Source organism: Myotis nattereri (genome assembly GCF_964212035.1).
Source record: "Myotis nattereri genome assembly, chromosome: 1".
In the NCBI taxonomy this organism is placed as follows: domain Eukaryota; kingdom Metazoa; phylum Chordata; class Mammalia; order Chiroptera; family Vespertilionidae; genus Myotis; species Myotis nattereri.
In genome coordinates this window covers 86,068,634-86,093,974 of record NC_138075.1, presented here as the reverse complement: position 1 = coordinate 86,093,974, position 25,341 = coordinate 86,068,634, and the positions used below count along the sequence as shown (strand labels likewise).

General features: G+C 43.6%; 1 protein-coding gene across 1 annotated transcript in view; it reads right to left on the bottom strand.

Annotated features, from left to right (window-relative positions):
• The window catches only part of NUBPL (NUBP iron-sulfur cluster assembly factor, mitochondrial), a 228,652-nt gene that overhangs the window by 49,492 nt on the left and 153,819 nt on the right, over positions 1-25,341 (bottom strand). Inside the window, exon 7 of the mRNA XM_081103156.1 lies at positions 10,382-10,475. Within this exon, the coding sequence (XP_080959282.1) occupies positions 10,382-10,475 (94 nt within the window). The remainder of the gene's footprint in view (positions 1-10,381; positions 10,476-25,341) is intronic.

Here is a 25,341-nt window from a genome sequence, read left to right as displayed (position 1 = left end):
AAGGTCAAAGACCCAGCACTGGCACCAGCCTGCCTTGATTCACAGCTGGGCCTGCCCTGGGCATTTCCTAGCCCAATACAAGTAGCAGCCATATGCAAATCCCTCTTTCCAGGTGGCCCCAGGCAGTGGCTGACTTTGCACCTCCCTGGAGACCCAGAGCCAGTGCACCTGGTTGGACAGCTTCAGATCACATTAGATTACAACTCTCCATCCACAAGCAATACACTCAAGGAGCAGACTTAGTGAGAACCAAAGCCCCACTGAAGCAAGTCCTGCTCTACAGAGGTATCTCCTGCACAGAAGTTCTTTCATTGTAGACAAAATTGGTCCTCTCAGCCAATTGGCCTGTAGGTCAATTCCTCCCAGTGATGCCAACAACAATCAAGGCTCAGCTACATGACTGTGTACAAAGCCCACACAGGGGTGCACCTAGAGTGCCTATCTCAGGTAACTGGGGAGGCTGAGCCATTGGGCCCAACAGGACGTCTACTACACAAAGCCACTCTACCAATTCCAGGAGACATTGCAGCTCTACCTAATACATAGAAACAAACACAGGGAAGCAGCCAAAATTTGAAGACAAAGAAACAAGTCACAAATGAAAGAAATGGAAGCAAGCAAACTATTGTCTACAGAGTTCAAAACAATTATTATAAGGTTACTGAAGGATCTTAATGAGAGCTTTAAGGGACTCAGTGAGATTTTCAAGGATCTTATTGAGAATGTCAAAGATATGAAAAAGGACCAGTCAGAAATTAAGCATATACTAACTGAAATAAAGAATAATTTACAAGGACCAAAGAAGTTATATACTTATATGCATAGCCCATGGACACGGGCAAGAGGGTAATGAAGACCTGGGCATAGGTGGGTAGGGGTTTGGAGAAGAGGGGTTGAGGGGGGGTGAGGGGGGAGGGAGAATGAGAGATATCTGTAATACTATCAATAATAAAAAATATATTTAAAAAGAAAAAAAATCATTTATAGGGATTCAATAGTAGAGTAGAGGATTCTGAGAATCAAATCAACAATTTGGAATATGAGGAATCAAAAAACATCCAATTAGAAGACCAAAAAGAAAAAAAGAAAAGAAAGATAGTGTAAGGAGCCTCTGAGGCAACTTCAAGCGTACCAACATTTGTATTATGGGGGTACCAGAAGGATAAGAGAAAGAGCAAGATATTGAAAACCTATTTGAAGAAATAATGACAGAAAACTTCCCTACCTGGTGAAAGAAATAGACTTACAAATCCAGGAAGTGCAGAAAATCCCAAAAAAGAGGAACCCAAAGAGGCCCACATCATGATTAAAATACCAAAGGTTAAAGACAAAGAGAGAGCTTGGCTGGCATGGCTCAGTGGTTGAGAGTCGACCTATGAACCAGAAGGTCACAGTTCAATTCCTGATCAAAGTACATGCCTGGGTTGTGGGCTCGATCCCCCATAGGGGGCATGTAGGAGGCAGCCGATCAATGATTCTTTCTCCTCATTGATGTTTCTATCTTTTTCTCCCTTTCCCTTTCTCTCTGAAATCAATAAAAACATTTATTTATTTTTTTTTTTTAAAAAAAGATAGAGAATCTTAAAAGCAGCAAAAGAAAAGCAGTTAGTTACCTACAAGGGAATGCCCATACAACTGCCAGCTGATTTCTTAGCAGAAACTTTGAAGGCTAGAAGGGAGTGGCAAGAAATATTCAAAGTGATGAATAGCAAAGACTTATAACCAAGATTACTCTACCCAGGAAAGCTATCATTTAGAATTGAAGGTCAGATAAAGAGTTTCACAGACAAGAAATAGCTAAAGGAGTTCATTACCATCAAACCAGTATTACATGAAATGTTGAAGGGAGGGAGAAGAAAGAAGAAAGAGGGAAGGAGAAAGAAGAAAGAAGAACAAAGGAGAAAGAACAAAGAAGAACAAAGGAGAAAGAAGAAAGAAGGAGAAGGAGAAGAAGAAGAAAACTATGAACAATAAAATGGCAATACATATCTATCAACAATTGAATCTAAAAATCAAAATAAACGAACCATAAACCTAATGAACAAAATAAATTGATGAATAAAATAGAACCAGAGGCATGGAGACATGGAACAGATTGATGAATCTCAGAGGGCAAGAGTGAGGGGGGTGCGGAAAGAGATTAACCAAAGATCTTATATGCACACTAGATGCCCGATGCACAAAATTCGTGCATGGGTAGGGACCCTAGGCCTGGCCAGCCATCAGGGCAGATCTGTCGGGCAGCTGGAAGGGCGATCATGGGGTCCCCACTGGCACCCGTCTTGGCTGGCCTGGGGCCTGTGGGCTGGGGGCAGCTCCTGCATTGAGCATCTACCCCCTGGTGGTCAGTGTGTATCATAGCAACTGGTTGTTCCACCTGTCATTCCGCCATTCGGTCTATTTGCATAGTAGGCCTTTATTATATAGAATATACATTACCTTTGGACATAGACAATAGGGTGGTGAAGACCTGGGGTCAGGTGGGAACTGGGTGGAGGAGGGCAATGAGGGAAAGAAAGGGAGACATCTGTAAAACTCTCAACAATAGGATTTTTTTAAAAAAGACAAAGACTTTGGAAAGTAAAAGGAAGAAAGAGGGGGAAGTGAGTAGATAAGATTTTGGAGGAGGAATCCCAGGTTATGTGAAAGTGTAGTGGGAAGGATAGGGAAATCAAACCAAGGGGGACTCAAATGTGAGTCTAAAAAACTTATGTGGTTTATGATATATGGGACATAAAAAAAGGTAGAACATAAGAGTACCAAGAAGAATTCTGAAGTCAATGATAAGAGGAAAGGAAAATTAGGTTCATAATTAGAGAGTAGATAATTCACTTTGGCCTAGAAAGGCAACATGATTCTGATAGGCTGTTCTAAATTATATAAACTAATAAAAGCCATGATTCAAATAAGGCCAGAAATTAATTGGTTGGTATCCTTCCCTCTAGGTCATGGGAATTGGCTCAATTTTGGTATGTTCTTAGATATGTTAGCTGTGAAATGACATTGGTCTGAATAAAACCAAACCTCACGAACTAAGCCTTTAACAAACATATACACACAATCACATCCACCTCCTCCCTACCCCCCGCCCCCCCAATTCCCACTCACATCCATTTTGGTAAGATTCGTTTATTTTTTACTATTTTTTTCTAATTATAAAATTAACACATAGATCACTTTAGAAAATCTAGTCTTTCCGTTGACATTAATTTTAATATTGACATAAAAACTTAGTATGAGTGTACTAACAGCTGCAATTCTATACTGAGAACCAGTGTGCCTGGAAACTAGCCAGATGGCCAAGACCAGTATGATCAGCCCAAAGATAATGTTAGTCTTTCCAAGAATCATTTGGGATAGTTAATCAGTAGCCAATCTTTAGATATGAGATGGCCAAGGTATTTTACTAGAGAAGTGACTGGAGCTGCCTCGAACAACCAATTCACAAATACAACTAAAAGACGGAACGGACATCGCCCAGAACCACAGGAAAACTGGCTGAGGGGAAATTCTTCAACTAGAAGGAAAGAGAACAGCATACCGAGACTCAGAGGAGGCACAGTGCTGAAGTCAAATACTAAGGTGCGGAGGTACGCACGGAGTGGGCTGGTAGCTGAGGGCGCGGTTGTCATTTTCAATCGGGAGGGAGTCTCAGATTCTGAGCTCCAGTTCTGGGCGAGTCTCTAGGGACCCAGACTCAAATGGGAGAAGCGGGACTGTCTGGCTTCGGTCGGAACTCGAAGGCAGCTTTCTCTCCGAGGTTTGCAGCGGTTGCTGGGACTCTGAGAGGCAGAGCCTCTGGGGACGGGACTGAGAGCAGCCATAACTGCTCCCTCCACCCGCTCTGTTGATCCCGTGCGACCCGCCTCGCCCAAGCCCTGTGCAGAGCCATTTGCCAGATAGCCTCAGGCAAAGGCTAGATTAGCACCTCCCTAGAGGACAGAAGTTTTCCCACTGCAGACACAGCTGATTCTCACAGCCAGTTGGCCAGGAGGTCAAATCCCCCTAGTATTAACTACAACAATCAAGGCTTAACTACAACAAGACTGCGCACAAAGACCAGTAGGGGGTGCACCAAGAAAGCATAAAAAATGCGGAGACAAAGAAACAGGACAAAACTGTCAATGAAGGATATCTAGTTCACAACCACACTTTTAAGGTCTCTCAAGAACTGTCTAGAAGCCACCGATAAAGTTATTGAGATCCTCAAGAAATCTAATGAGACCCTCGATGTTGTGATAAAGAACCAACTAGAAATTAAGTATACCTGGTCTGAAATAACGAATACTATACAGACTCCCAACAGCAGACCAGAGGAGCGCAAGAATCAAGGCAAATATTTGAAATGCGAAGAAGCAAAAAACACCCAACCAGAAAAGCAAAATGAAAAAAGAATCCGAAAATACGAAGATAGTGTAAGGAGCCTCTGGGACAGCTTCAAGTGCACCAACATCAGAATTACAGGGGTGCCAGAAGATGAGAGAGAGCAAGATATGGAAAACCTATTTGAAGAAATAATGACAGAAAACTTCCCCTACATGGTGAAAGAAATAGACTTACAAGTCCAGGAAGCGCAGAGAACCCCAAACAAAAGGAATCCAAAGAGGACCACACCAAGACACATCATAATTAAAATGCCAAGAGCAAAAGACAAAGAGAGAATCTTAAAAGCAGCAAGAGAAAGAAACTCAGTTACCTACAAGGAAATACCCATACGACTGTCAGCTGATTTCTCAACAGAAACTTTGCAGGCCAGAAGGGAGTGGCAAGAAATATTCAAAGTGATGAATGCCAACAACCTACAACCAAGATTACTTTATCCAGCAAAGCTATCATTCAGAATTGAAGGTCAGATAAAGAGCTTCACAGATAAGGAAAAGCTAAAGGAGTTCATCACCACCAAACCAGTATTATATGAAATGCTGAAAGGTATCCTTTAAGAAGAGGAAGAAGAAGAAAAAGGTAAAGATACAAATTATGAACAACAAATATTCATCTATCAACAAGTGAATCTAAGAATCAAGTGAATAAATAATCTGATTAACAGAATGAACTGGTGATTATAATAGAATCAGGGACATAGAAAGGGAATGGACTCACTATTCTTGGTGGGGAAAGGGGTGTGGGAGATGCGGGAAGAGACAGGACAAAAATCGTGCACCTAGGGATGAGGACAGTGGGGGGGGTAAGGGCAGAGGGTAGGGTGGGAACTGGGTGGAGGGGAGCTATGGGGGGAAAAAAAGAGGAACAAATGTAATAATCTGAACAATACGTGGGATCTCAATACCAGATATCAAGTTGTATTACAAAGCCACTGTTCTCAAAACTGCCTGGTACTGGCACAAGAACAGGCATATAGATCAATGGAATAGAATAGAGAGCCCAGAAATCGGCCTGAACCAATATGCTCAATTAATATTTGACAAAGGAGGCAAGAACATACAATGGAGCCAAGATAGTCTCTTCAATAAATGGTGTTGGGAAAATTGGACAGATATATGCAAGAAAATGAAACTAGACCACCAACTTACACCATACACAAAAATAAACTCAAAATGGATAAAGAACTTAAATGTACGACAGGAAACCATAAAAATTCTAGAAGAATTCAAAGGCAACAAAATCTCAGACATATGCCGAAGCAATTTCTTCACTGATACAGCTCCTAGGGCACTTGAAACTAAAGAGAAAATGAACAAATGGGACTACATCAAAATAAAAAGCTTCTGCACAGCAAAAGAAACCATCAACAAAACAACGAGAAAACCCACTGTGTGGGAAAACATATTTGCCAATGTCATATCTGATAAGGGCCTAATCTCCAAAATTTATAGGGAACTCATACAACTCAACAAAAGGAAGATAAACAATCCAATCAAAAAATGGGCAAAGGACCTAAATAGACACCTTTCAAAAGAGGACATTCAGAAAGCCAAGAGACATATGAAAACATGCTCAAAGTCACTAATCATCCGAGAGATGCAAATCAAAACAACAATGAGGTACCATCTCACACCTGTCAGACTGGCTATCATCAACAAATCAACAAACGACAAGTGCTGGAGAGGATGTGGAGAAAAAGGAACACTTGTGCACTGCTGGTGGGAATGCAGACTGGTGCAGCCACTATGGAAGACAGTATGGAGTTTCCTTAAAAAACTGAAAATGGAACTCCCATTTGACCCTGTGATCCCACTTCTAGGAATATATCCCAAGAAACCAGAAACACCAATCAGAAAAGATATATGCACCCCTATGTTCATAGCAGCACAATTCACCATAGCTAAGATCTGGAAACAGCCTAAGTGCCCATCAGTAGATGAATGGATTAGAAAACTGTGGCACATCTACACGATGGAATACTATGCTGCTCTAAAAAGGAAGGAACTCTTACCATTTGCAATGTCATGGATGGAACTGGAGAGCATTAGGCTAAGTGAAATAAGCCAGTCAATGAAGGAAAAATACCACATGATCTCACTCATTCATGGATAATAGAGACCATTATAAACTTTTGAACAATAATAGATACAGAGGCAGAGCTGCCTCAAACAGATTGTCAAACTGCAGTGGGAAGGCCGGGGAGGGTTGGGGGGCAGGAGGTAGGGGGGTAAGAGATCAACTAAAGGACTTGTATGCATGCATATAAGCATAACCAGTGGACATAAGACATTGGGGGATAGGGGAGGCTAGGGGACTGTCTAGGGCGGGGGGATAAAATGGACACATATGTAATACCCTTTGTAATACTTTAAGCAATAAATTTAAAAAAAAATCTGAAAAATAAAGATTTACTAAAAAAAAAAAAAAAAAAAAAAATCATTTGGGGCTCTACTCCTAAATGTCAAAGGAGATTCCTTCCAGACCACCTCAAGACCTTCCCTAGTATGTATGAGTTAAAGAGGCTCAAAGGAATCTCTTAAGAGTCAAAACCCCCCCAAAACCTGAATATAGTAAACACCGCTACAGACCGCTGGTTGGAAACTCAGCATATAGAGGTGCACAGGTTTAGCAATATTCATAGAGAAATTTATTTTGATCAGAAAGTTTTAGGATATAAGAAAGAAAACCTCAAAGGAGAGACAATCTTAACCCCAATCTACACATTGTTGGCTTTAGAGTATAAGTACAAATTAAAACAGGGTGATACAATCATTCATCCTGTTCAAACAGAAGTGTTTTTATCTGAATGAACAAAGGTAAATTGCTCAGAGACTTCAGTTTATCTGTGTGAAGCAAATTAAACTTTTGCAAGGTACCAAGTCACAATGCAGGAAATAAATGATAATTTAGTCCAATTTTATCAATGTACTAGAGGCCCGGTGCACAAAAATTTGTGCACTCGGGGGGGAGGGGGGGGTCCCTCAGCCCGGCCTGTGCCCTCTCGCACTCTGGGACCCCTTGGGAGATAACGACCTGCTGGCTTAGGCCTGCTCCCGGGTGGCAGAGGGCAGGCCCAATCCCTAGGTGCAGCCCCTGGTTGGGCTCAGAGCAGGGCCGATTGGGGAGTTGGGCACCGCCCCCTGTCATGCACAGAGCAGGGCAGATTGGGAGGTTGCGATGCCACCCTCAGTCACACTCAGGGTAGGGCCGATTGGGGGGTTGGGGCACCGCCCCCTGTCACACTCAAGGCAGAGTAGATGGGGAGGCTGTGGAGCCACCCCCTGTCACACACAGAGCAGGGCCCATCAGGGGGTTGGGGAGCTCCCCCCCCCGTGACGCACAGAGAAGGGCCAATCAGGGGGTTGGGGAGCTCCCCCCCCCCCATCACGCACAGAGCAGGGCCTGTCAGGGGGTTGAGGAGCTCCCCCCTGTCACACACAGCAGGGCGGATCAGGGGGTTGGGGCGCCACCCTCTATCACCCACAGAGCAGGGCTGATCAGGGGGTTGGGGCGCCGCCACTGTCACACTCAGGGCAGGGCCGATGGGGAGGTTATGGCTCTACCCCATCACACACAGAGCAGGGCCCGTGGGGGGGTGGAGGGGGGCGGGGTTGGGGCACCGCCCACTATCACCCACAGAGCAGGGCCGATCAGGGGGTTGGGGCACCTTCACCTGTCACGAACAGAGCAAGGCCAATAGGGAGGTTGTGGCCCTGCCCCCTGTCACACTGATCCCGGTGCCAGGAGGCATATTACTATTTTACTATATAGGGTAGAGGCCTGGTGCACGGGTGGAGGCCGGCTGGTTTGCCCTAAAGGGTGTCCTGGATCAGGGTGGGGGTTCCCACTGGGGTGCCTGGCCAGCCTGGGTGAAGGGATGATGGCTGTTTGCAGCTGGTCACACACCCTTCAGGGTGGGGGTCCCCACTGGGGTGCCTGGCCAGTCTGGGTGAGGGGCTGAGGGCTGTTTTCAGGCTGGGACTGAAGCTCCCAACTGCTCCTTTTTTTCTTTTTTCTTTTTTATTCTGGGCCAGCTTTAGCTCTGAGGCTCCAGCTCTTAGGCCTCCGCTCCTGAAAGCAGGTATCTGGTTTGTTTCGGTTCTCGAAACTCTGTATCAACTACAGTTCTGAGATCCCAGCAGGCTGAGGTTTTGTTTAGCGTCTATATTTGTTACAATGTTTGAAACTGCAGGCTCAGAGGCCTGCAGCGGCAGGCGGGGAACGTTGGAGTCCTCCGTCACTGAAGCAAGCAAGCCTCATGTTAGTTTCAAGCTGCCTGGCTGCCGGCCGCCATCTTGGCTGACAGTTAATTTGCATATTGCCCTGATTAGCCAATGGGAAGGGTAGCGGTCGTACGCCAATTACCATGTTTCTCTTTTATTAGTGTAGATTATTCACATGAATAATGTAAGCACTTTGGACACCTGCAGTAAGCACTTCACCATGTCAGAAACACATTTTATTCAATAAATATTTAGTGAGTATTCTTAAGATTGAGAAAGATGTCTCAAAACTTCTTTAAAAAAGAAAAAGCAGGCTATTTAGTATGCTGAGTATAAAGAGGAAGGATTATTTTCCTATGTTACTTCACTTTACTCCCATCTTACACTTTATAGCTTGCCTCACTAAAGGAAAAGTCTCAGGCTCCATTAGATTACAAACATATTTAAACATAAAAAATATTCATATTAATATGCTATATTGATATTTTCAAACAATGTGTATATTTTATCAAAAACACAGATTCTAAACCTTCTGATGATTAAATGTTAGTGATATCTTTTGGTTATTTATTACCAATAAGTAACTAACTTGCAAAGACACTTAAATATCCCTTATTTTCCCCAAAGTCCTTATATATAAGTGAGATTAACAAATATTTCTTCAGTGGAATCTAGGAAAGATTCACTTAGAAACAGATCCTATATAATAAAAGCCTAATATGCAAACTGTCTCCTCGACTGGGAGTTCCACCAGGAGTTTGACCACTTGCTATGACGTGCACTGACCACCAGAGACATGACGGGCCTCGGTGACGCGGTGCTGGCAGCGGGCGGCAGTGGAGGTGCTGCTGGCTCCAATGGGCTTCCGGGTGAGCTGGGCCACAACCATGGGGACCGCAGGGGCTAGTCTGGCTCCCCGTGAGTCCACGCAGGAGCCGGTCTGCAAGGCTCACTGGGAGAGAGAGCACGCTGCCTGCCTGCCCAGCTTCCATGCGGCACCGCTGGGCAGCCCAAAGGCCCACACTGTGCCCCGGCCCACCACATCCGGCCATGCTCACCGCATCTCCGCATGGGGATTCAGGCGCTGTGACTCAGGCAGGGGGCATGCAGGGACCCGAGGGCCCAGGTGCTGCCCAGGGCCCAGAAGTCAGCTGGGACCTGCCCTTCCACGCCAGATGCTGGACCACACCCATGCAGAATTTTGTGCACCGGGCCTCTAGTTTAACATAAAACTTAACAACAAATACTGAAACTCCATCATACATAACCCCTACTATAATGAAGTATTGTGTATTTGAAGTAAGCGAATATGTTTTTTGCTCTCTTGATTTTAGTAAATAATTAGCAGAATATAAAATTTTTCCATAATTATATTCACCCCAAATCCAAATTTTCCTAAAATTTACTCTTATTCAGGAGTAGGTATTCAATAAATATTTACTTAGTGCCCACCATGTATTGGGCACTATGCTTTAAGTGCTAGAGAGCTGTGAACCCCAAACAGCCATGTTCTACCTAAATAACACTTAAGTGCTCCTGCTTTTCCAGAGCACAGATTTACATCACCACCTCTTCAAGTGTCTCATGTTTTTGAAAATGTAACTGTTCTAGTAATAGTTTGAAAAATTCTATTTATGAATTTTATCTGTAAAGGAAAATTTATAAATGATTATGTTTTTTAAGATATAAAAATGTTTGTCATGAAGTTTGTTTTTCAATAAGGCAACAGCAAAGCATCAAAGATAGCACAAACCACTTTAAACTTTGAGATTTACCTGAAATGGGAATATTCTGTGAGACTGATAACTGCACATCTCCAGTTCCTGGTGGCATGTCAACAACTAAATAGTCCAGGTGACCCCAGTCTACCTAAAAATCAATTAGACACAAATAACATCATTGTATAACAACTGCAGTAAAAATAAATGTATTAGTAACAAATCTAAATAATAGCTTCCACTTGAGCCATTACTAAAAGCCAGGGACCATGCTGAGGATTGATATATGAACAAGGAAGGGAGGAGGGAGGGAGGGAGGGAGGGAGGGAGGAAGGGAGGAAGGGAGGGAGGGAGGGGAGGACAGTCCCTGACTCTAGCAGACCTCTGAATGATAAGGTTAAATTTCCTCTTTCACCACACACAATCATTTGTTTTCATTGGGAATAACCTATATTTTATTAAGAAAGCCTTACTTTTTTGTTTTTTGGACAAAAACGTTAGCATTTTCTATGGCAGATCCTAATAGAATTTTTTAAAGTTTATTATTTTTCCTTTATAAAACAAAAATAATGAAAACCAAAAGTTAATAAGAAAATTTTAGATATATAACTAAATTTCTAATACTATAATATTTTAATTATTTCTTTCCAGGTATTTTACTAAGTACCTATGTGGGGAGCCTCTATAGGGTTAAGCCTCAGACTGACCTGTTGGCAAAGCCACAAACAAGTCCCAGCTTAGAGGGGACAGTCCTCTTAGCATAATTAGGCTTGACCTTATGACGCTCCCTAGATCTTACCTGAGAAGCTAATGGGCTGAGGGAGGTGCAACAAGAACAAAAACAAGTGAAACTCACAAGAACAGTGTAAACAAGTGAAACTCACAAGAAAAGTGTAAACAAGTGAAACTCACAAGAACAGTGTAACTTTGGTAACCACTACCTTGTTTACCTCTGACTATCAAATAAAGGCTCAGCTTGCCTTGGGATCTTTCTCTGTGGCCTCAGCCAGGCACAGGAAGATCCACAGGGACTAAAGAGAGCTAGAGAGCTATGAACACTGTCTCTGTGTAAAACATTCTTCGCCAACTCTGTCCACACCTTTGGGAACCCCTGGACCTTTGGGAACCCCTGGACCGCTGGGGCAGGACCCCAGCATATGGCGCCTGAACAGGATTCCCCTAGGTAAGCCCCCCCGCATTGAGAACCCCCACACTCGGGACGGATAGGACTCCACCAGGGTGCTGCAGACACCCTATAGAGGATAAGTAGGGTAAGAAGGTGGATAGTACAGAACTTAGATTGCGAATATGTGCCATACTTAGTCTAAAGGAAAAAGACTCCTTATTGATCTTTTAACACATATGCTTGCTAGCAGAGGAGTTAAGGTTACTCCCAGTTAGACGGAATGTTTTATACAAGTGTGCCCATGCTTTTCTGAGGAAGGAAAGGTGCCAGAAAGGTAAATGTAGAGGCATGGGAGAAGTTAGGCCCAAGGAGCCTTATCCTTAACCCCACTGCAGCCTTTCCACCCTGGGAAAGTGCAGGATTGGCAAGCTCTCCCTGGGGTGATAGATCAGGACTCAGGTAATGGCAGAAAGCGCCAATCCTACTCTTAAAATAGGATACAAGAGAGCATTTGGGGTTTTTCCTTTTAATGCCTGTTTTGGATTGAGTAAATAGATTTTACTTAGTTTTAACATATCAAAGTTAGCTCTTGACACAAAAGGAAAAACTAACAGTTTGGCTCGAAAGTGGGGTTTTGTTTTGAGGTGCTGAGGCTCTGAGGTGGAGCCAATTCACGGAAGAAATGTGAAGCTGCTGCTTTTTGGGTTGAAGTGGGAAGTTGTGAATACAGAGTATGTTTATATATGGTCAGAATTCCATCAATATAAACCTTTTCTATAAAAACAAAAAAGGGGGAGAAGAATGTTATATGTTAATTTAAAAAAAAAATACAATGCAGAGGGTTGTACAGCAGCCAAAAGGCATCGGGCCTCCTGTACAATAGCAGAGCCTCCGCCGACGTAGCTCAGCGAAAGGATGCAAAACCAGATAAGAGTTTTACCAGATCTAGTAATGATGTGGGGAAAAGGTTCTGTTTTGTATCTTTCCAAAGGAGCAATGCAGCCAATTTGGGTACCAGAGCATTACGTGCGTCACCACAATGGACCCAGAGGATCCTTGTCCCATCATTTAAAAGACTGAAAGTTGCCCCAATGACAGTGATGCAGGAAAGGAAGATGACGAAGGCTATGCAAGGGACCGAGGTGCCAACATGGGGTCAGCTGAAGAAATTAACAAGTGAGGCACAGCAGATGGTAGAAAAGCAAGAAGTGGAAGCTACTCCCTCAACCATGTTTCTGGCTGTGTTAGCATTGGTTAGCTGCCAGTCTTCTGCAAAGTCATGCACAGCCACGTCCAAGGACTCTGAGTAAGTCAGCAAAAGAAACTTTCATTTAGTAGAAAAATGTTACTGTAGTTTGATTTCTCACTTATTGCTGTTTTGCATTGGCATTATTTGTTGTTCTTACTAGTTTTGAAAATGTTAACACGTTGGCATTATTGTTTTAATAGCCAGTTCTGTTCTTGATGCTTAAGTTTTCTTTCATTATGGTAGCTTTTTGTTCTTGATGCTTAAGTTAAACTTTCATTATAGTAGCATAAAAGTAAAAGAAGGGTGACATGTGGGGAGCCTCTATAAAGTTAAGCCTCGGACTGACCTGTTGGAAAAGTCACAAACAAGTCCCAGCTTAGAGGGCACAGTCCTCTTAAGCATAATTAGGCTTGACCTTATGACGCTCCCTAGATCTTACCTGAGAAGCTAATGGGCTGAGGGAGGTGCAACAAGAACAAAAACAAGTGAAACTCACAAGAACAGTGTAAACAAGTGAAACTCACAAGAAAAGTGTAAACAAGTGAAACTCACAAGAACAGTGTAACTTTGGTAACCACTACCTTGTTTACCTCTGACTATCAAATAAAGGCTCAGCTTGCCTTGGGATCTTTCTCTGTGGCCTCAGCCAGGCACAGGAAGATCCACGGGGACTAAAGAGAGCTAGAGAGTTCTGAAAGCTGTCTCCGTGTAAAACATTCTTCGCCGACTCTGTCCACACTTTTGGGAACCCTTGGACCCCGGCATACCTATATCTAAAAAAGCCAGCTATATAACCAAGTCCTTAATGTTCAGCTTCAATATAGACAGGTCTCAGGCTCTTTTCTCCTAAGATGGTTTCTCCCTCTGAGTTCCAGTGAATGGTGAGCCCTAGGACCCTCTCAGTTGCCTAAGGCAGAAGTTTGGAATCATATTTAACTCCTTCCTTTCCCTCACTATCCCACTCACCCACTTCTCTCTTCCCTACTGCCAAGAACCCAGTGGAGGCCACAACCACCTACCACTAAAGCCTCTGAACCAATCTCTCTGCTCCAGCCTGTTCCTAACAACAATGAGAAATGGTCGATCTAAAATGCAGGTCTGATAGTGTCACTTCTTGGTTTAAAACTCTTCTATTGCTTTTAGGATAAAGTCAGAGCTTAAGCTCCAGAACATGCTGCTTGGTTTCTTCACTTGCTAATTCCTCCTCATTCTTCAGATCCCACCTTGAAATTTACTTCCCCTAACTTCCATTAGATTAGATATGGTATTCCTAGTGTGTACTTCTCTTTCATTCATTCATTCATTCATTCATTCATTCATTCATTCAACAAATGTTTATTGAATACCTACTATATATTCGGCATTAAGCTAATGGTATTGATAATTAAATGGTATTATGGTCCCTAACCTCACAGGATTTATAATATACTAGAGGCCCCGTGCACAAAAATTTGTGCACTCGGCGGGGAGGGGGGGTCCCTCAGCCCGGCCTGTGCCCTCTCACACTCTGGGACCCCTCCGGAGATAACGACCTGCTGGCTTAGGCCTGCTGCCGGGTGGCAGAGGGCAGGCCCAATCCCTAGGTGCAGCCCCTGGTCAGGCTCAGAGCAGGGCCGATTGGGGAATTGGGGCCCCGCCCCCTGTCATGCACAGAGCAGGGCGGATTGGGAGGTTGCGATGCCACCCTCAGTCACGCTCAGGGTAGGGCCGACTGGGGGGTTGGGGCACCGCCCCCTATCACACTCAAGGCAGGGTTGATGGGGAGGTTGCGGCGCCACTCCCTGTCATGCACAGAGCAGGGCCAATCAGGGGGTTGGGGTGCTGCCCCCTGTCACGCACAGAGAAGGGCCGATCAGGGGGTTGGGGAGCTTCCCCTGTCACGCAAAGAGCAGGGCCCATAAGGGGGTTGGGGAGCTCCCCCGTCACGCACAGAACAGGGCCGATCAGGGGGTTGGGGAACTCCCCCTGTCACGCACAGAGCAGGGCGGATCAGGGGGTTGGGGCACCGCCCTCTTATCACCCACAGAGCAGGGCCAATCAGGGGGTTGGGGCGCCGCCACTCTCACACTCAGGGCAGGGCTGATGGGGAGGTTATGGCTCTACCCCATCACACACAGAGCAGGGCCCGTGGGGTGGGGGGGTTGGGGCACCGCCCTCTATCACCCACAGAGCAGGGCCGATCAGGGGGTTGAGGCACCGCCACTCTCACACTCGGGGCAGGGCCGATGGGGAGGTTATGGCTATAACCCGTCACACACTGAGCAGGGCCCATAGGGTGGGGGGGTTGGGGCGCCGCACCGTCACACACAGAGCCGCAGGGCAATCAGGAGGTTGGGGAGCTCCCCCCTATCAGGCACAGAGCAGGGCCGATCAGGAGGTTGGGGCACCTTCCCCTGTCAGGAACAGAGCAGGGCCAATAGGGAGGTTGTGGCCCTGCCCCCTGTCACAGACAGAGCCATAGGGCGATCAGGGGGTTTGGGCGCTGCCCCCTGTCATGCTGATCCCAGTGCCGGGAGACCTCGCGGCTCCGCTGATCCCGGTGCTGGGAGGCATATTACCCGTTTACTATATAGAATAGAGGCCTGGTGCATGGGTGGGGGCTGGCTGGTTTGCCCTGAAGGGTGTCCCAGATCAGGGTGGGGGTCCCCACTGGGGTGCCTGGCCAGCCTGGATGAGGGGATGATGTCTGTTTGCAGCTGGTCACACACCCTTCAGGGTGGGGGTCCCCACTGGGCTGCCTGGCCAGTCTGGGTGAGGGGCTGAGGGCTGTTTTCAGGCTGGGACTGAAGCTCCCAACTGCTCCTTTTTTTCTTTTTTCTTTTTATTCTGGGCCAGCTTTAGCTCTGAGGCTCCAGCTCTTAGGCCTCCGCTCCTGAAAGCAGGTATCTGGTTTGTTTAGGTTCTAATCGAAACTCTGTATCAACTCCTGGTCTGAGATCCCGGCTAGCTGAAAGCTGGTTTCTGGGGTTTTGTTTAGCTTCTATTTTTGTAACTATGTTTCAAACTGCCAGCTCAGAGGCCTGCAGCGGCAGGCGGGGAACGGGGAACGTTGGAGTCCTCCGTCACTGAAGCAAGCAAGCCTCATGTTAGTTTCAAGCTGCCTGGCTGCCGGCTGCCATCTTGGCTGGCAGTAATTTGCATATCTTGCTGATTAGCCAATGGGAAGGGTAGTGGTCGTACGCCAATTACCATGTTTCTCTTTTATTAGATAGGATAGACACATATTAAGCATATAACAAAATAACCGAAGGGTTACAGGTTTGATTCCAGGTCAAGGGCATGCACCTGGGTTGCAAGTTCGATCCCTGGCCCTGGTCAGAGGGCATGTGGGTGGCAACCAATCAATGTGTCTCTCACATCAATATTTCTCTCTCTCCCTCCCTCCCTCCTATCCACTCTCTCTAAAAAAATCAATGGGAGGGGGAGAATAACCTATGCAATGTTAAAAGATTAATAAAAGTGAGTAACTGAATGAAGATCAACATAGCTAGAGAGGAGTGATGAGGGAAAGGATGGAGTTCATTTCATGTTGTTTCATGATCTGACTTCTCATGAAACTGTAGCTGAGTTAGAATGCCCAGCACAGAAAGGACACACTGGAGATACCTAATAACTTTTCTTTCAAGAAATGAATGAATAGCCCTGGCCGGTTCAGCTCAGTGGATAGAGCATCGGCCGATGGACTGAAGGGTGCCGGGTTCAATTCCAGTCAAGAGCACATGCCCGGGTTTCGGGCTCAATCCCCAGTAAGGGGCATGCAGGAGGCAGCCAATAAATGATTTTCTCTCATCATTGATGTTTCTATCTCTCCTTCCCTCTCCCTCCTTCTCTGAATTTTAAAAAAGAAATGAATGAATAAATGAACACATGCAAAGTTTCAAGAATTTTTTAAATGGAAATCATACTATGCATATAACCCCACATCTTGCTTCTTAAAATTTAATAATGTGAAATAAGCCTTTTACATACAATCATATATTTTCTAAAATTAGAGTTCAGATGATATTGGTTCAAATGGACTCATTCATGTAGTAACATATTTATTCAACACATATTTATTGAGACTTGATTAGGTGTCAAGCACTGTCCAGGTGATGGGGATAGAGCAGTGAACAAAACAAAGTCCCACCCACCATGAAACTAACATTTTAGTGGGGGAGACAGACAAACAGACAAATCAGAGAGTAAAAAGTACTATCAAGAAAACAACAAATATCCTTTACTATACAAAATTATTTGGTTCCTGATTTGAATATCCAGACCAAATAGCAGCAATTATTTAGAAATCTTTTCAATTCCTGCATTTCAAAAAGCAAGTCGTAAGACTTCAGATGGCAAAGGATTTATCAAAGAATTTCTTTGAATTTCCTCAGTTCCTAATGTCAGATGGAGATGAATCCTTGAAGAGCAGGGAGGAAATGGAATGGCAGAAGGTGCTTCCATAGACAGGGTGGTCAGAGCCCTGAGTGAAGTGAGAAAATAGCTGATGCAGTTTTCTGAAGGACAGCGTTCTAGGCAGAAGTGACAGCAAGTGCAGAGGCCCTAAGAAGGGGGTATGCTCAGCACACTCAAGGTCTAGCTAGGAAGACAGTACTGCCTTTCTAAAACAGACCCCCTCCCCACCACACACACACACACACACACACACACACACACACATCAATCTCTCTCCTCCTCTGACTTTGTTTGTCTGTGAAACTTTATAGTATCTGACATTAATATTGATTTGTCTTTTAGGAAATCAATGACATTTCTCAAACGCAAGTACTTGATACTTATTTAATGATACATTTAAGAGAATGACAAGATGATGAACATAAAATAGTTCATTTTCAATATAGGGTTTCTTGGTGGGAAAATAGTTACCTCAAAGTTACCCATGAAGACAATCTATGAAACCATCTATAAATGAAGAAAAAGGATAGTTTTCATTTTATTTCCTCTGCACTGAAACACCTAAGACAGGCAGACTGACAAGTCTGTTTCAGAGAACATCAAATGACTGGTTCCAACAATTTATCATTGTTGTTCCTTGGTATTTAATCATATTTATCACGTTGGCTCCGATTTCTTAAAAGAGAACTGTTATTAAGACTCCAAGGAACTAAAAACACTTCACTGTTAAGACAATAAGGCAATTAATTTCAAATCACTCTTAAAATAAATTTAAACTATCAAAAAAAGAGCCTGGCCCTAAATCCCCTCGCACACAGTAGGCATTCCACAAAGGCTTGCCTTCTTGAACTGAACTGACATCAGTATCCGAGTTCCAGTTTCATAGCATTTATTAATACTAACATGGAAATATATCGCCTGCCAGGAAGTTCCAGTTCTCTCAGAAAAGAGTCATCCAAGCATTGATTTCAGAATTATTTGGGATTCTCTAGATTCTTCTTCGTGTTTGTTCACTCATATAAATTGTGTGTTACTAAATGTAGGAAAACATACTAGCAAAACACCCAGGTAGCTCATTTATTAAATCCCAGTGGCAGATCCAGATTTTGTGTGGCCTAAAGCACATAGAATTTGGGTGGTCCTCTCTAAGAATAAGAATACAAAATTAGGAATGCAAAATTAAATATTTATTTATAATGTGAAAAGAAATCACCATAAAATGTTGGAGACTTAGAGATTTAAGTTCCTTTCTCTGAGATCACATGACCTGAAATGCTTACTAAGAAATCCTTCCTGACTACAACCTGCTTCCTTTCCCTACCTGAGACTCCCAGCATCTGCGAGAAGCTCAGGCCAATGTGGAACCCAGAGTTTAAGTTTCATTAGCCTCACGGTAACTCCATTCCTGGTAGAACTTTCTCAGCTCCCTCTCAGGCGCCAAACTCAGCAGATCAATCTAAAAGTACAGAGGTAGTTCAGAGATGTCCTGCAGATATAATGAGGTTTGAAGTTGTATGGAGTTCAATTTGGTGGCCATCTGGTCTTAGCCATTTTTAACTGGCTCATTCTTGGGAGGAAGCTACTAATTGTAGGCCATCTTGTCTCTCAGAGATGAACAGAGTTAAGGAAAGGCAGGGGTTTTAGCCAGGTCACATAGGCCTATTGTGGGATAACAAATTTTCCCCTTTTCTGTTTTCACTCACATTCTTGAAGGATATCAAGAGTCGAAGATCTGTCTTCTCTCATAAAAGAGTTGTTGTTGTCAGGGTCCTGTTAGAGAAGTGAAACCTTCCCCTAGCTAGCGTCAAGTAGGTCTAATATTTCCTGGCTGTAGCCCCACCAATCCCTGAGTTATTATCATCTATAGTTTGCCTCAACTCTTTCAGAGACAAACTAGACAGTTCAGGAGGCAGGGCCCAAGGATGAGCAGTAAAAGGATAGCAGCAAGAGATCCTAAGACAGTGGTTCTCAACCTTCTGGCCCTTAAAATACAGTTCCTCATGTTGTGACCCAACCATAAATTATTTTCGTTGCTACTTCATAACTGTAATGTTGCTACTGTTATGAATTGTAATGTAAATATCTGATATGCAGGGTGGTCTTAGGTGACCTTGTGAAGGGGTCATTCGACCATCAAAGGGGTCGCAACCCACAGGTTGAAAACCGCTGTGAGGTGGAGGAACCCAGTGAGAATCTGAAGAGCCCTTTTTATTGTATTCCAGATATCCTGGGAGCTGGAGTAGGTTTTCCCAAACCAGTGTAACCATTTGGCTTGGTTGTGAATCTCAAGGATACTGACTTCTACCTGTTCAGTACTGTTTATCCATGTACGGCAGGAGAAGCTGGTAATGGCACTTATCCCACCTTGTTTAGCTAATAGGAAATCCCACTGCCAGTTGTGGTTGCCGTTTTGTTAATGGTGTCATAGCATAGCATGTTGTATTAGCCCTGCACAGACTCCTCCTTGTTTTGCCAGCTAGTAATCTAAAGCAATCCCACTGTCTAAGGACCCATGTACCTGGGGTTCTAAGGTGATCTGTTGAAGACTTAGAGCCTGAGCAGTAGAGCTGGCTAAAAGGCTGACTGCACAGGTCAAATTCCATAACATCAGGTACTTAATGAGAGCTATGTCTATGAAAATAAAATAAAACCAAAGGTTAATGATCAGAGCAAATTATAACCCAGCTTCTGAGTTTGTAAGGCTGTCAGTCAAGATTTCTAGGTTAAAGGCTAAAAGCATTTGTAGTTTGATGTCTCTGATAATGTCATCGGGTACTCTCTATGTGGCTTATATAGCATCGATTACTAAGATTATTTAAGCATATGCTGATGTGGTGATTTTTCTGAATTTTATTTCAAGTTGTCCATCTTTAGCTTGCATGGCTTTGGAAAAAGGCAATCTAGCTCTCAATGATTTCTAGTCAAAGGATAGGAGAAGAACTGGGAACATGTTTTGACAATCATAGGCAGATATTGGAGGAAACTAAAAGAATTCAGGATCTAGTCCAGTTTATAAGTAAAAAACAAAACAAAACCCCAAAAGAATGATAGCACTGGAACCTAATATCCACAAGGGCATATTATATTGCTCTTTCACTTTGTTTATTAACATATCCAACATGTGAAGGTTGTACGACCAGAACTAATTACCAAATCTCTGTTAAATTATTTTTATTTTCTGTCAACCTTATGAAGAGAAATATATTCCCAACTAGCACTTACCAGGATAATTTTAGGCTAATATGTCTTCTCCAAATGACTGGGAAATAAAAGTATATCTGATATATGAGCAGTTATGGTAATTTATCTTTTTCTGGACATCAGTTATAAAGAGTGTGGTGCTATGAATGAGAAAAGAAGATGGACTCTTTTATTCTATGAATACTTCTATTTAAGAAGCTGACCAAAGCAGCAGCAATCAATCCTCACCCAGAGGATGCTGGGAGCACAAGGTCAAATAGGCTGAGTTGCAAGTGTTGAAAAGAAAGGGTCCGCAGATGCCTTCCTTATTTGGCTTCTTGGCTGTCCCAATCAGTTTCCCAGTCAGCTTCCAGGGTAGCAGTTTCCATCATCTGCATTAAACGGGTCATGTTTAATTCCATAGAGTTAATATATGCTTCTCTAAAGCAAAGGTAGAGTGTCCCCACCATGTTAGGTCAGCTAGCAAGGTCAATGTGAGCCAGGTGAAAAGAACATCAGGTGGACCTTGGGCCTGAGGAATCAGGGAAGAAAATCACTGCCAAGAAAGAGAGGCATAGTACTGCCTGCTAGAGCCAAAGTAGTAGCCAGGAAGAATTAAATTTCTAAGAGAAAGAAAAAGGTGCAACTAAAGAACATAAGAGAAATATGGAGCAGGAGAAATGGGACAAAATCTAGATTAAATTGTTTGAAAGTTGGCTATATCCAGGCAGCCCATTCAGACTGTGGTTGGAATATTCCACAGGTGATAGAGAAAATTCTTAAAGGAAGATGGGCTGGGCCAGACATTTCTTCTTTCCTTCCTGTCTTCTCCGAATTACTGACTGAATAGTCGGTTTTGACTCAAAACCTATTATGAGCCTACTTGATTAATAATTAGTAGATCTCAAAGTAGTGTCCTGTGCCTGACTCTGACCATGCATCTGTTGCTAAGTCTATCCTACACCTAATTACTGCCATCTGTCCCTGACTACCTGGTTCTCCAATCCCAGTTAGGCACAGTCCTATACTACTAGCAAACAGACGGTACTTGTGCTTTGCTTGGAATCCCAGATATGAAACCATGCCACTACTGGCATAGAAAATGCAGCTAACCTTGTCTCGGACCCATGGACAAATTTATCAGGCAAATTACCAAGCTCCTCAGACTTTTGATTCAACTAACTTCTCGGGTTTGAATGGGTCTTCAAGTTCCAAGAATTCTAGAGTAATTATTTTTGTACAGAACTATCTCCCAACTTCAGTGTAAACTCCCTGACAGAAGAGACCATTCTTTATGCATCTCTGGACTCCCTCTCCACATTCCATCCCCTTCATAATGCCTAACCAGTGTTCAATCAACATTCACTGAGTGATTCCATGAGTTAACACATTGTATGCGGGAAACGTATTTATACGTTTTACATTGACTGGTAGTAGAGCGCGGGACAGGTATTTTATAGACGCGGGATATGTTTTTTATAGACTAGCGGTAGAATGTGGGTAATGTATAAATATGTAAACTAAAGTTATCATAATTTTACTGAATGTTGCCATTTGCACAAAAAATTAGCAAAAATGGCCCGCGCCACCTGTTAGCACGCGATAAAAACTACCCGCAAACAATGTGTTAAGTTGTCCCTTACAATTGTATTATACTACTGAAAATTTTGCCATGTGAAGAACCTTTTATATACAATATAAATCTAAAATAGAACATGAAGTGTTTTTCTTTAAGTCTGAACCATAGTTTTTCTCTGCCCAGTGAACTATTCATAAAATCATGCAACATTTTACTTTCATTGCAGAAAGAAAATTGCTACAAAGTTGAAATTATTTAAATATGAATACCACAATGAAAATATAAATAATAAAGATTTATACTTGAGTTGATGGCCTACTGACTTGTGGATAAAAGTAATGCAGCAAAATATGTTAAACTTATCTTTGAGATTGTTTTGATAAGAGCTGAGCCAATTATAAAATGAAAACACATCTATCAAATTACAACAATGATGTAAATGTTCTTCCCCAATACTTTCTTTTTTCTTTTCAGATGATAAAGTTCTCTAATCCATTTTTAAATATCTTCCTTTCTATAGAAAAAGGAGTAGGGAGCTTGGGGGGGGGGGGGGGGAGACTACTTGAATAAATCCCTTCAAAGGCACTACCAACCAAGTGATAGCAATCATGTTTGAGAGAGAAAAGAAAAGAAACTTTATTCTTTATCTTTCAGTTTATCATTATCTCCCATTTCCTTAGTTGTTCTAGCAGAGCATATGGGCTCTGACAATCTGGAGACAGCATCAATTCACAAAGGGCTTCTTATCCAAAAGCTGATGCATAAGCCAATCTCTGGTAACTCTATACATATTTCTGAAATAATATTTACAAGATTAGCCAATTCCAAGACAAGCCCATATAAATCCACAGTACAGCTAAAACTGTAAAACCTTCTACACTAATAAAAGGCAAACATGCAAATTGACCATACCTTCACTACACCTTAAGTCATGCCCACCAGCCAATCAGAGCAACTATATGCAAATTAACCCAACCAAGATGGCGGCCACAGAGCTGGAGCAAGCAGGAGGTTTGGTTCCCCGAATGATGGAGGAAGCCAAGCTTCCCATCTGCTGCGAGCAGCTCTGAGCTCCACTCAAAGCAACAAAGTTTCAATTATAGAAGGTAAATAAACCCCAGATACCTGCTTTCAGCCGGCTGTGGCCACAGAGCTGGAGCGAGCAGGAGGCTTCCCTCCGCCTGCTGTGGGAGGCTCTGAGCTCCACTCAAAGCAACAAAGTTTCAATTATAGAAGGTAAATAAATCCCAGAATAAAGAAAAGAAAAAGAAAAAAAGGAAAGGCTGGGAGCTTCCGTCGCCGGGGGGCTTGGCCAGCCTGAAAACGGCCCTCAGTCCCTCACCCAGACTGGCCAGGCACCCTAGTGGGCACCCCCCATCCTAAAGGGGGTGTTGCCAGCCTGAAAACGGCTCTCAGCACCTCACCCAGACTGGCCAGGCACCCCAGTGGGGACCCCCACCCTGAAGGGGGTGTGACCAGCCTGCAAACACCCATCAGCCCCTCACTGAGGCTGGCCAGCCACCCCAGCAGGACCGCCACTCTGATCCGGACACCCTTCAGGGAAAACCAGCCAACCCCACCCATGCACCAGGCCTCTATCCTATATAATAAAGGGGTAATATGCAAACTGACCCTAACAGCAGAACGACTGGGAATGACTGGTCACTATGACACACACTGACCACCAGGGGGCAGACGCTCAATGCAGGAGCTGCCCCTTGGTGGTCAGTGCGCTCCCACAGGGGGAGCTCTGCTCAGCCACAAGCCAGGCTGATGGCTGCCAGTACAGCAGTGGTGGTGGGAGCCTCTCCCGCCTTTTCAGCAGCACTAAGGATGTCTGACTGCAGCTTAGGCCTTTTCCTCGCTGACAAGTGGACATCCCCCGAGGGCTCCCGGGCTGCCAGAGGGATGTCTGACTGCCAGCTTGGGCCTGATCCCCCCAGGAAGCGGGCCTAAGCCAGCAGGTGGACATCCTCCGAGGGGTCCCAGACTGCAAGAGGGCATAGGCCGGGCTGAGGGACACCCCCCCCCCCCCCCGAGTGCAAAATTTTTGTGTACTGGGCCTCTAGTACAATATAAAAATGATGCTAACACAAAAGCAAAAATATTTTAGTTAATTATGGGAACCTCTTTTTAAGTTCTCAAGTCCTGCTTTAAGCCAACTGCTTACACATATGTTCATAACCTAAAAAGTAGATGTTAGTGAAGAACAAGACTGCTACCAAAAAGGCCTAAAACATTACAAACCTGAATCAAGAGAATCAAGATATTTTTAATTTTTTGCCCTAGCCGGTTTGGATCAGTGGATAGAGCATTGGCGTGAGGACAAAAGGGTCCTGGGTTCAATTCCAGTCAAGGGCACATACCTTGGTTGCAGGCTCCTCCCTGGCCCGGGCCCTGGCCAGGGCTTGTGCAGGAAGCAACCAATCGATGTGCTTCTGTCACATCAATGTTTCTCTATCTTTCCCTCTCTCTTCCACTGTCCTTAAAAATCAATGGGAAAATATCCTCAGGTGAAGATTAACAACAAAAAGGATATTTTTATTTTTTTAATAATTAGTAAAACAAATTAAAAGAATAAAAACTCTCCCTAAACAACTTAAGGATGAAGCTTCAGATTTTTTTTTCCCAGTAACAAATGACTTTATTAACCTAATTTGGGATAGTTCATAAAATATATTTTTATGTGTACTCTCTTTAATAAGGAAAACTGTAATACTCTTTTTAAAAAAATCCTTAGAAATAGTATTGTATTTGGGAGGATTCAAGGTAATGAAAGGGCAGGATTACAGCTGCCATAAAAACTGCATGGAACCCCGTGAGAGAATCCATGGCCAGGGTCCACTGGTTTTGATGGTTTTTAAGGATGTTACAGAACATGAGTGACACTACTGCTCTTAGAGACCAGTCTAATCCAATGTGCTTACTGCATGCTAGGGATGATCTCAAGTAAACTCAACTGGATCCTAATTTTGAGCCTGAGTGTCTATCAGGCCTTAGTTCTACCATCAGGTAGAACTGAGCTAATAGGGAAGAGGTGGAGGCTGGGTCTGTAAGTGACAGGTAAAGGAGACAGAAGGAAATGAGTAGTTATTGAGAGCCTATTATAAGGTAGGCACTAATACTTTTTACATACATAATTATGAAACATTGTCAAACCGGCATTATTATCTCTATTTTACAGATAAGACTACAGAGGGTTAGGGAAGAAAGATGCCCAAGGTCAGGCTGTTGGTGGGATGGAGCTGGGATATGACTCCTGGTCTGTGTGACGGAAGCCATGTTCCCAGTCTCCCACAGAATGCGATGCAGCATCACTATTCTCAGCTGGCACAGCTTCATTACCCCAAGAACATATGTGCTTTACAGTATTACTTTTCCAATATATGATAAAATAGATATTCCCTGGTTTCAGTTACTAATAGTCAACCACCATCCTAAAATATTAAATGGGAAATTACAGAAATAAACAAATCATGTGTTAAACT